The sequence below is a fragment of the Hypanus sabinus genome, chromosome 2 (assembly GCF_030144855.1).
Source record: "Hypanus sabinus isolate sHypSab1 chromosome 2, sHypSab1.hap1, whole genome shotgun sequence".
NCBI lineage: Eukaryota > Metazoa > Chordata > Chondrichthyes > Myliobatiformes > Dasyatidae > Hypanus > Hypanus sabinus.
The window spans coordinates 127845706-127858512 of record NC_082707.1 but is presented as its reverse complement, the minus strand read 5'-3'; the positions used below and the strand labels follow the sequence as shown (position 1 = coordinate 127858512).

The window sequence follows — 12807 nt, the reverse complement described above, 5'->3', positions numbered from 1 at the left end:
AAGAAAGGATACATAAGGTAGCAAAGTGAGTGGGAAGTTGGACGATTGGAAAGCTTTTAAAAGCCAACAAAATGCAATTAGAAAAGCTATGAGAAGGGAAAGATGAAGAAAGTGGGCAAACTGGCCAATAATATAAAGCAGGATACTAATTTTTTCCAGTTATTTCAAGAGTAAAAGGAAGTTGAGAGTGGATATTGGACCATTGGGAAATGATGCTGTTGAGGTAGTAATGTGGGCCAAAGAAATGGCAGATGAATTCAATGGGTACTTTGTACCTGTCTTCACTGTGAAAGACACTACCAGTGTGCCAGGGGTCTGTGAGTGTCAGGGAGCAAGAGTGAGTGGCATTGCTATTACAAAGGAAAAACTGCTCGGCAAACTTATCTTAAGGTAGATAAGTCACCTGGACCAGACAATCTACATCCCAGAGTCCTAAGACAGGTTGCTGAAGAGATAACGGAAGCACTGGTCATACTGATAACGGAGGATTGGAAGATTAAAAATGTCACTCCACTCTTTAAGAAGGGAGGAAGGCAAAAAAAAGGAAATTATAGGCCTAAATTAGGAAATTAGTTAGCCTAAACTCGGTGGCTGGAAAAGTGTTGGGAGTCCATTATTAAGGATGAGATTTCAGGGTACCTGGAGATTAGTGATAAAATAAGTCAAAATCTGCATGGTTGCCTGATAAGTCTGTTAGAGTTCTTCAAAGAAGTAACAAGCAGGGTAGATAAAGGAGAGACAATGGATGTCAATTACTTGGATTTTCAGAAGGCGTTTGATAAGGTGCTACACATTGCTTAACAAGATAAAATTCCATGGTGTTGCAGGAGAGATACTGACATGAGTAGAGGAATGACTGACAGGCAGGAGACAGCGAATGGGAAAAAAGGGGGCCTTTTCTGCTTGGCTGCCAGTGACTAGTGGTGTTCCTCAGGGGCCAGTATTAGGACCACTACTTTTCACATTGTTTGTCAATGATTTGGATAATGGAATTGATGGCTTTGTGGCAAAGTTTGCAGAAGATATGAAAATAGGTGGAGGGGTAGGTAGTGCTGAGGAAGCAACTGGATTGCAGCAGGAAGAATCGGCAAAAAGTGGCAGATGGAATATAGTGTTGGGAAATGCATGATAATGCATTTTGGTAAAAAGAACATTAGTGTGGACTATTATCTAAAAGGAGAAAAGGTTAAAACATCAGAGGTACAGAGGGACTTAGGAGTCCTCCAGCAAGACTCCCAGAAGGTTAATTTACAGGTTTAGTCTGTATAAAGAAGGCAAAAGCAATGTTGGCATTTATTTCAAGGGGAATAGAATATAAAAGCAAGGAGATAACACACTAGTCAGGCTGCACTTGGAGTACTGTCAACAGTTTTGGGCTCCAGAAAGGATGCGTTGTCATTGGAGAGAGTCCAGAGGAGATTCACCGGGATAATTCTGGGAATGAAGGGGTTAACATACGAGAATTGGCAGCTTTGGACCTGTACTCACTGGAATTTAAAAGAATGTGGGGGGAATCTCATTGAAACCTAATAAATGTTGAAAGGACTAGGTAGGGTGGATGTGGAGAGGATGTTTCCTGTAGTGGGGTTATCCAGAACTAGAGGGCATAGCCTCAGAATTAAGGGGCGATCCTTTAGAACAGAGGTAAGGAGGAGCTTTTTCACCAGAGAGTAGTGAATCTGTGGAATGCTCTGCCACAGACTGAGGTGGAGGCCAAATCCATGGAATTATTTATGGTGGAAGTTCATAGTTTCCTGATCAGTCAGAGCATCAAAGGATATGGTGAAAAGGCAGATGTATGGGGTTGAGTCGGATCCGGGATCAGCTATAATGGCAGAGCAAACTCGATGAGCTGAATGGCCTAATTCTGCCACTATGTCTTATAGCCTTATGTTACAATAGTCAAGGGAGATTTCAATATGCAGGTAGATTTGGAAAATAAATTTGTTGCTGGATCCTAATGCCTATGAGATGGCTTTTTAGAGCAGCTTGCGGTTGAGTCCACTAGGAGAAAGGCAATTCTGGATTGGGTGTTGTGTAATGAACCAGAATTGATTAGGAACCTTAAGGTAAAGGAACCCCTAAGAGGCAGTGATTATAATATGATAGAATTCATGCTGCAGTTTGAGGTGGAGAAGCTAAAGTCAGATGTATCAGCATTAGAGTGGAGTAAAAGGGATTACAGAGGAATGAAAGCAGGCCCAGCCGAAGTTGATTGGAAGGGGACACTGGCAGGGTCGTTGGCAGAACAGCAATTGTTGGAGTTGCTGGGGGTAATTTAGAGGTGCAGGATAGATACATCCCAAAGATGAAGAAATATTCTAAGGGTAGTATGATACCAGCATGGATAACAAGGGAAGTTAAAGGCAGCATAAAAACAAAAGAGAGGGCATATAATATGGCAAAAATTAGTGGTTGGTTAGTTAGAGGATTGGAAAGCTTTCAAAAACCAACATAAGGCAAGTAAAAAGCCACAAGGAGAGAAAAAATGAAATATGAAGGTAAGTTAGCCGAACAATACCAGAAGTTTTATTTTCAGATAGACAAAGAGCATAATAGAGTCTAGAGTGGATATCAGATCACTGGAAAATGACACTGGAGAGCTAGTAATGGGGAACAAGAAATGGTGCACAAAATAAGTATTTTGCATTAGTTTTCATTCTGGAAGAGACAAGCAGTATGTCAGAAATCTCAGAGTGTCGGGGCAGATACAAGTGTAGATGCTATTACTAAGGAGAAAGTGCTTGGGAAGAAATTGGGTCTGAAGGTAGGTTAGTCACGTGGACCAGATGGACTACACCCCAGGGTTCTGAAGGAAGTAGCTGAAGAGATTGTAGAGGATTAATTATTATCTTTCTAGAATCACTAGAGGACTAAGAAAATTGCAAATATCACTCCACTCTTTAAGAAAGGAGGGAGCTAGACTAAAGGAAATTATAGGCCCATTAGCCTGACTTCAACGGTTAAAAAGATTCTGGAGTCCATTATTAAGGATGAGATTTTGGGGTACTTGGAGGCAAGTAATAAAATAGGCCAAAATCAACATGGTTTACTGCCTGACAAATCTTTTGGAGTTCTTTGAGGAACTAATAAGCAGGACACACAAAGGAAGTCAGCAGATATTGTTTACTTGGATTTTCAAAAGGCCTTTGACAAGGTCTGCAAATGAGGCTGCTTAGCAAGATAAGAGACCACAGTACTACAGAAACAATAACAGCATGGACAGAGCATTGGCTGATTTGCAGGAGGCAAGGAGTGGGAATAAGTGGAGCCTTTTCTAGTCGGCTGCTGGTGACTAATGGTGTTCCCCAGGGGTCTTTGTTAGGACACTTCTTTTCAAATTTTATGTCAATGATTTGGATGACAGAATTGATGGCATTGTGGCCAAGTTTGTGGATGATACAAAGATAGTTGGAGGGACAAACAAGTAGTGTTGAGGAAGCAGGGAATCTGCAAGAGTTAGACAGATTGGGAGAATAGGCAAGGAAGTGGCAGATGGAATATAGTGTAGGGAAGTGTATTGTCATGCACTTCGGTAGCAGGTATAAAGACATAGACTATTTTCTAAAAGAGGTAAAAATTCAAAAATCAGAGGCACAGAGGAACTTGTGCAGGATCCCCTAAAGATTAACTTGCAGATTGAGTGTGTGGTAAAGAAGGTAAATGCAATATGAGCATTAATTTCGAGAAGACTGGAATAAAAAAGCAAGGATGTAATGCCAAGACTTTATATGGTATTGTCAGACTCACTTTGAGTATCGTGAGCAGTTTTGGGCCCCTTATCTAGGAAAAGATGTGTTGGCATTGGAGAGGGTCCAGAGGATGTTCACTAGAATGATCCCAGGAATAAAAGTGTTAATGTATGAGGAGTGTTTGATTGCTCCGGGCTTGTACTTGCTGAAGTTTAGAGGAATGGGTGAGGTTCTCATTGAAATACCTAGATGGAGTAGAACAGGAGAGGATGTTTCCTATAGTCAGGGAGTCTAGAACTAGGGGGCACAGCCTCACAATAGAGGGACATCCATTTAGAACTGAGATGAGGAGGAATTTCTTTAGCCAGAGGGTACTGAATCTGTGGAATTCATTTCCACAGATGACTATGGAGGCCAAGTCATTGGATATAGCTAAAGCAGACAGGTGATTAAAGAAAATTTCAAATATTCTTACAAATAATGCTCATTTAAATTGCTTGGCTATTAGGCCAAGTGAACATGATGTGCTGAGTGTGAATGTTTTATAAATTTAAATGCAAGCATAAGTGTTCTGTTTCAAAGAGTGACATTGTTGTCCTTATAAACATAATTAGCATTATTTGAATTAAAAAATAGTACTGTATCTTTTTATATAAGGTATAATGCTTAACAGCTTTGTTGGATTTATGTAAAGTTCTGTTTATAGATATGCAGCTCTCCTGCATACATCTGTTATGCAGAATACAGCTCATATGATATAATCAGATTTCAGATAAACATATTAGATGTCAATACACATAATATGCTCTGCTCCTCAAGGAGTAAAATGGAGTTTAACGAAGCACTAACCATAGTGACTTTTCTCCCTTTAAGAGCTTTTTAAACAGTGAATATAAACAGGGTTGGGTGGTTTGAATAAAAATGATTGTCTCTAAATCCTCTTACTGTTTAACTTACGAGTTAAGCATTGCATTTTGTTTATTCATGTAGGGATATTAACCATTTAAACAAAGCAGCTGGATTAAGTGTTAACAAATGTGGGTCTGGAGCCACAGTTAAACTAGACTAGTGAAGGATATCAGAGTTCCCACTTTATTAGAAATCAGTTGCATTCCCTCAGTCAACTCTTCTTTTGGCTGTTCAACCTGAAACTTTACCTTATTTTGGAGTTTCTCAAGAATCCATGAATGACATCCTTTTTTTCAAAATCACACTGAATGCACCAAGCTCCTTTCATCTTTATGGGTCGGATTGCTTATACAACATTTATTGCTGGATTAAGTTTCCTCCAGCTAAATATGGCTTGACCAAAGTGCTGGCTCTCTGTCACAAACTATTCCTTATTTCTTTCTGTTTCTTTCTCTTTGGATACTAACATGAGACTGAAGCAGTCTTCTTACATCCTCAGATTCTTTCTTTAACTTCAAAATTAAATTGAAAACCCAAAACTGCTCTCTCACTCATTTATAATGCAATATCACCTCCATCTGTTGCTGATATCCTCATCTATATTTCCAATGCCTCTAGGTTTGACTATTTCAATGATCTCCCAGCTGCCCTTGTATTTTGCATGCTAATCTATTCAAAACTCTACCCATAATTAAATTCACCCAAGTCCCACTTACACATTATCCTTGACATTACTGACCCACATTGGGTTTCAGCTGGACAATATCAAATATTTTTCTTTGACTTTCTTTTTCTCCATGAGAACACAATTCTACATCTCCATAATGCTGTCCAACTTGGCTATCCCTTGTACATCCCTGATTTTAATCACCTTGTAATTAACAATGGCTTTCTAAGCCCTGTATTCTGGAAAATTTCCCCTCTCCCCTCACCCAACCATTGCATTGCTTCAGCTCTCCATTTTGTCTTTGCAAATGCTTTTTAAAACCAACCTCTGACCAAGTTTGTCATGTGTCCTAATATCACGTTCTATAGCTCAGTGTCATATTTTGTTTGATAAATTTCCTATGGATTACATTGAATCATTTTTTATACAATTGTTACACGAGTGTGTGCTTTTGCTCTGTTTGTGAATGTTAAGGCATTCCAAAACAAGGATATTCACTGAGAACTATATTCGCATATAGTTTCTGAACTGAACCCAACCATTTCACATATGAAGAAGCGTGACTCCATCTGCGTGAGGTGCACCTTCTCTTTATTTCCATGACAGACTGTCTATGTACATTCAACACATTTAATTCAGATACACGATTTTAATCTGAGGTTTCATTATAATGGAAGTTTGCACAGCACGTCACAAAAGCTGACATAATACAACATTCAAGTGGTTTATAAATGTTAAATCAGCCTTAAAATATATTATTTCCTTAGGACATTTGCTAAAATTACTGTTCATCATAATTAGAAAAAAGGTCTTTATTTTCCTTTATCTACATTGCTCAGGTTTTATAGCAAATAAGACAGTGATCTGAACAGGATTTTTCTGTATGTTAGTTCTTGACATCTGCCTTGATATATATTACACTGCACTGAATTGTCACAATAATTATAGGGTGAAAAATTATGGATCACCAGAAGTAGTTTGCAAATGATCACAATGCAACGAGAGGTATAGTGGAAGTCTAAATTATTAGAGCAAGCCTTGAGCAATTTATCAATTGAATCTTAAACAGATTGCTGTTTTAAAACGAGACAGTTTGGTGGAATTTGCTTTTCTTCACTCCTCTCTGTCATTCACCTCTTTGGGCCCCAGGTCCTGGGAGCAACCAGTTCCTTGATCTCTGCTGACATCACTTGGAAGTACCTCAGAGCAGTCAAGAGTAACTCTCACCTCTTGTAAACTGTCTAACCTGCCATACAGGGATCCCTTATTGGGATCACAGGCATGCACTAAACTGAATGATTTGAGATTTGGATACCATGTAATTCAGTATTATAAGAATCCTAAAAGGCTGGCAAGGTGTTTCACAACTGGATATTAAATAGCAGAAGAATCCTGCTGCTGTATTTCTCCATACACCTGTGTTCCACTGAGAAAGGTTATCAATTGCACAAATAGAACGTTCATAAGTAATAATAATAAAAATGTCATAAGACTGCAAAACATAACCAGAGGCTCAAAAAGATAGCAGAGATTCACTCAACACCAAGAGCCCTACTTATAACTCTTCATTTCAATGTGAATACACACCATCATTCTATCAATTCCGCTAATGTAGATTCTGTTGCTCCTGAAACAGAGATGGAGCGGTTCAACAACCTCTGGGAAGTGAGGCCAATGCCGAACCAGTATTTACAATATTTAGCAACCAATTGGATTTTATTTTATTGCATCAAAAGGGTGCTCTTAGGTACTTACCATATCGTAAACATTGAGAATGACTGGTTCATTTGCCATCGCTCGTTGCAGAGATCATTCAGTTCCAATAATCCTTAGATCATGTACTGGCCCCAGTTCGCTCTCACGTTACGGTTGCATTCAAGATCAAACACGCGAAACAATTATTTTTTTTCAAGCCAGAATCGGAAATCTATCCAGTGTCCAAAAATACACGGTGTGCAAAGGACTCCCTCTACTTCGTACAATGTGATCGGGAGAGCGTACTGACAGTTCATCCATAGGTAGTACCCCGCTCCATAAATCCAGCCTGAAGGCTAGAAATCTATATTTATGCACTTCGAAGAAAATGCTTTGGAAATGCCCAACAATATACCGGCTGAGCTGCACGTTAGAAATTGCTTTGGTTGCAGCATTAGATAATCACTGCATTAGGTGCCCCTGCCCCATTGGAGAATGCTCGCTTAATGTCCATTGGTCTTGCTTGTTTCAGGAGACACTGAAGTGCACGTTACTTTTCCGCCTGCGTGTTGCCAGCAGCAGCGGTGGCCGGCGCTGTCCAGGGTAGCGATGCAGCGAGGCTCTTCCTCGCCTGGCTGGAGTTGGATGACATCACTTGAAGCCAGCCCGAGAAACCGGCTATCCGGCTTGGCTTTTAAAGCAGCGACTGCAAACTGAAATGGAGCTCGCTCTGAGCTGCTTACATCATAAGCGTCCACAGCTCCGAGAGGCCCGGGAACGGTTAAAGCTGAGCTGCAGCGAAAAAACTTGCTTAAAATCATTGACGTGGAAATCTCGTGTGAATTAGCAATCCTCTGAATAAAAAAAAAGACTCAATTATCCTTTATTGCAGGACTAATTCCTATAATTTAAGCGAACACTTATACATTAGAGCATCTGAATTGGATCGAAGGTTAAAGTCAAAGGAGGGAAATGAATTGGGTTATTCTCATTTAAAAGTGATCACTCTAAAATAAGAACTTGACACTCGGTGCTACTGACGACATTGGCAAGAGACAGGATCATGTGAAAAATGCAGTCACTAGTTGCTGACAGCGCCGCCAGTCAGACTGGGAACATGTTCTGCAGCGTGTTACATTGCGATTTCTCGAGCGGAAAACGCTCATATATTTATTTTGCAAGCTGCCGCTCCAGTCCAGTCCAAAGTCGTGCCGCGGTTCATTTTAAAATCCAGGCATCTAGGATTAGTCTATTCACTGCATTTTCAACAATCCCAAAATAACTCGCCTCGTCCGAGTCAGCTACACGTGATTTTCGAGGACAGTCAGCCCAGTACCACACAGCTCGAAGGGGCTCCAGTTCGGTTACATTTCAACTAATCCTTCCCGCAAGAAACGGTAGAAGCTCACAGAAGAATAATGCACTTATTCTTGAACCTCACAGTTTCCATTCCAAATACCTTTATTTAATTAATAAAATGTCAGAATATTATTTTGTCAAAGACTTACAGTGAAAAGCATCTGGATCAAAAACAAGTTTTTAAAATGTTCTTGAATGCTGCTAAAGAAAGAGAAAGCACGTAGAAACTAAACTGGTGGAGCGGATCACTAAGGAACTATAATGGCAAACTACCGCAAATTCAAATCACCCCTTGTGTTCATTCATATAATGGGAGGGTAGCCTGGATTGAAATTGACCGCAGACCATCATTGCACATAATGTATACGCATTCAAGTCCATACACACATCTCAATGGGACCACTTAAAACCAGGTAACCTCATATTTCAAGTCAGGATAACCCATGATTTATAATTCAGAAAGGTAGCAGTAATACTGAAATTGCTTCACACCCATTCTAACCTGGCAGCCGCAATATGTCTTTGGATTGAAGGCAACAATTTCTTCATCTGTGATATAGTCTTTTATAAAGGGTTTAATATTAAAGTTATAACTGAGGCTCTCGTCAATGTGATAATGTAATATAATTAAGATGAAAATTTGTTCTTGTTAGACAGTCCATCAGGATCACAAATGATTTCTACTCTACATTTTGTTCATTCTGAGGTGACTTACGAGGCCAATGTAGGAATGAAAGATTCTTCCATAGAAGGGAGAGAAGGTAGCTAATGTGGTGGATGAATGGGTAGTTGTTAAGTGACTCACCCCGCTGCTGCTTATGTTGGACCTCTGTGCACTTCATCTGCAGAAGCTCAAGGTTTTCACGCTATCCTGAATAGGCCAATAAGCTGAACAAGTGTAATTGGGGCTTTAGTAATGGAGATGTTGCCTGGGAGAGGATACTGATATCAGTTCATTTTCACTTTTAGTGCATTTTGCAGAGGCAGCATTGGTGGTATCTTACCAGCATTATGAGGTGCCCACTGAAGGTTCTTAGGAAGCCATGAGTTTTGTTCCAGAACTGAGGTCTTGAATTCCTGCATCTGGGGTTCCTGATCCTGCCATGGCAAATGCAACATTTACCTTAATGATAAATATACGTTTATATGGCATGATAAATACAAATCTTTCTAAGACTTCTATTGTGATACCATCAATCCGCTCTTTCTCTCTTTGTTCTTGTCCAGACTTCCTGCCTCTTCTGTCTGCATGACCTGAAAATCCAACAACTTGCCAATGACTCAGAGCTAGCGGTCACTGAAAAGAAAACTTTGCTGGGGTTCCTAAATGTTTAATTATACAGGTGCAACATCAATGCTGTAAGCTTTTTAAGTTTCCAATGAGTTATCTATCTACATGGCACTATGATCATAGTAATTGGTGCAATCATTGTACAATGTACAAAGTGAACTTTTGTAATTCTTTTTCTTTAGAATAGGAATTCATTTCAAAATGTAGAGTTGGTGTTGAAAGGTGAAGATCATGACTTCTCTCTAACTGATAAACGTCAAGAACTGCAGGGTTGATGATCTTTCCCTATTGGCTATATTGCACAATGTAACCACTAAGTAAACTAAAATCATAATAGATTCAAAATATGGACCTATGATCAGGTGTCATATATGGATATAAGAACAAAGAACACGCAGCTGGATTAGACCACCTGACTACCAATTCCCTCCCCCCCAACAAACTCTTCCCCACCATTCAATGCCATCATGACTAATCTACCCTATGCCTCAACACCTTTCCTGTTTCAGATTCAAACCTCCAATCTTTTAAAAAGTATATAATTTCACTTTAAGTACATCTAAAGATCTACCCCCCCCCCCCAACAAGTCTCTGGGATAAAGAATTTCAGAGATTCACCACCCTCTATGGGAAATCACCCTTCATTCTTCTAAACTCCAAAGCATACAAATCAAGACTGCTTGCTCTCTCTTGGTTGGAAAATCCTCTCATCTTACAAATTAGCTTGGTTTATCTTTGGACTGTCTACAGTGCTACTATATCACCACTATATAGTACTGTGCCTTAGGCACATATACAGTATATAGCTAGGATGCCTAAGACCTTTGCACAGTACTGTAGTATTTTATGTATTGCACTGTACTGCTGCCATAAAAAAACAACAAATATCATGTCATATGTGAGTGATGATAAACCTGATTATGATATGGACCCAAGAGTGGGAAGGGGGCAAGGAGAGGAGAATCATGGTTGGAAAAGAGGAGAGGAAGTGAGAAACATCAGAGAAACATTCTGTAATGATCAATAAACCAATTGTTTGGAATCAAATGACCTTGCCTGGAGTCTCCAGGCTGGGTGTGTCTGTGCCCGCATCACCACCCACCACTGGCACTCCTTCTCTGCCACCTGTTCCACACCCATCCTACAATGCTCCACCCTCGCTATTCCCAACATCCTTTGCTTCCGCCAGATTTACAAACTTGCTCACTGCTCCATTTTGACAAATACAGTACCTTAGGCATCCTAGCTATAGGCATATGTGCCTAAGACTTCTATAGAGTATTATATGTCCTCATCAACAACCTGTCAGTGTATTAAAACAGATTGTAGTTATGAACTTCTTGATTTCATTTGTTTGTTTCGATCGGTTGTGAGAAAACAGAGACCAGCTCCCCAAACTGCACTTAGAAGCATTACTCTTGTAATGAGATGAATTTGATTTTAACCCACAACAACATGAGCATGTATCACCTACAAGAAAAAGAAATATGGATCTATTATTATCAAATCTCTTGAAAAGTTAGATCTGTGCACATCCAGGGATAATCAAGGGGTAGGTAGATCCTAAGTAAATAGACACATTACAAAACTCTGTGATGAACTACCCTGCACTGAACTGGGAATTAGATGTCACAACCAACAGCATCAATAAAAGCCTGTGTGCTTTTGTAGCAAAGCTGCCTTATTTTTGTCTTGCCTTTAATTCAGCAATGGTTTCTCCAATTCTTTGATCAATGATGTGTTAAAAATCAACTAAAGTTAAAATCTATGTCCCAAGACAAATTCATTTCAAGCATGTTGTCCAGGACTGATTAAATCGAAGGACGAATCATGCCATGCATTCAAACAAAAACATACTCTACAAAGATGTTAGGAGTAAAAACAGTTCCTTTTTACGTATCAAATTCACTCATTAACCCAGACAGTACCATTGCAATGTTTAAGTACGTGCTCATCAATTATTGGTTTGAGAACTATATAGAAAATTCATTGGATTAATTGAAACAAGATTTGCAACAGATTTTTAATAGAAGAAACTTTTCAGGGTTACTTCAGGTTCTAGGTTCCAAAAGGGGAATGATACCAGAATTCTGTTGGAGCATTGAGGTCCTCACACTTGCCATTCCCGTTTGTTAGGATCACCCATCTGAATTCGATCTTCTAGCAGCAACTTGGTTCCTCAAGCTTCTCTAACATACATATCAACACAAAAATATTCAAAAAGTTAAAAACTAAACATACTGTTCAAACTTTAAAAGAAAAAATAAATAAAAACTCAAAAACTATTAATAGATTTAATATAATTAATTCTCCTCCCCTAAAAATGTCAATTACCTGGACCAGGTTCATTTCTCTCTTAAGCACACTGCTCCAGGTTCAAAGGTCAGGATTTCCAATGTCACAGCTGGAAGAACAGCAAACATTTGGCATTCCAGCACTGCAATTCATGAGGACATCAGAGTTTAGCCAGAAGGACAGCAGCGAGGAACTATTGGGAAGTTTCAATCTACTGAATTCACCCGTGCTTTACACAGGATCCCTGATCTTCCTGCAGCCATATTGAAAATACCAACCATTAAACACATAATGTTGGATTTGCCTAGCAAAACCCAGCCCAATAAACACATTGCACAAAATTACAACTGAGCATAACGGATTATGTGCAAGATAGTTTTCAATACAGCTAAGTGTACGATGGCAAATGTTAAAGGAAATTTCATATTCTTTTTAAAATAGTGAATATAGTCATTATAATCAGATAGCTATGATATAAGGAGAAGATTTTTTGCAATGGCTATACAGAGCCATGGTTAGATGGGTACTGGTTTTTGGCTTCATGCCCTACAAAAGAAAGTTTGTCTTTTTATAAAGCACAACACAAATTCACCAGGATATCATATAGGCCTCCAGGATTCCACTACAGCTCAGAGAAATCACAAAATAGGGTTGCTTCCATGGAGTAGAACTTAGAACAGCACATCACAATACAGGTCCCTTGGCCCATGAGGTTGTGCCAACAATTTATCCTCCTCCAAGATCAATCTAATACTTTCCCATATAGCCCTACGTTTTTCTATCATCCATATGCCTATCTAAAGAGTCTCTTAAGTACCTAATGTACCTGACCCTGCCAATACCCCTGGCAGCACATTCCACACACCCACCACTCTCGGTGCAAAAATATCTAACTCTTA

At 39.4% G+C, this 12807-nt stretch overlaps 1 protein-coding gene across 1 annotated transcript in view; it reads right to left on the bottom strand.

The window, feature by feature from the left end:
• The window catches only part of LOC132405444 (deubiquitinase DESI2), a 295857-nt gene extending 284053 nt beyond the window's left edge, over nt 1–11804 (bottom strand). Inside the window, exons 1-3 of the mRNA XM_059990250.1 lie at nt 11697–11804; nt 9327–9420; nt 7024–7817 (exon numbers count right to left, since the gene is read on the bottom strand). Coding sequence (XP_059846233.1) covers nt 7024–7062 — 39 coding nt within the window. The 5' untranslated portion in view covers nt 7063–7817; nt 9327–9420; nt 11697–11804. The remainder of the gene's footprint in view (nt 1–7023; nt 7818–9326; nt 9421–11696) is intronic.
• Nucleotides 11805–12807: the final 1003 nt, after the last annotated feature.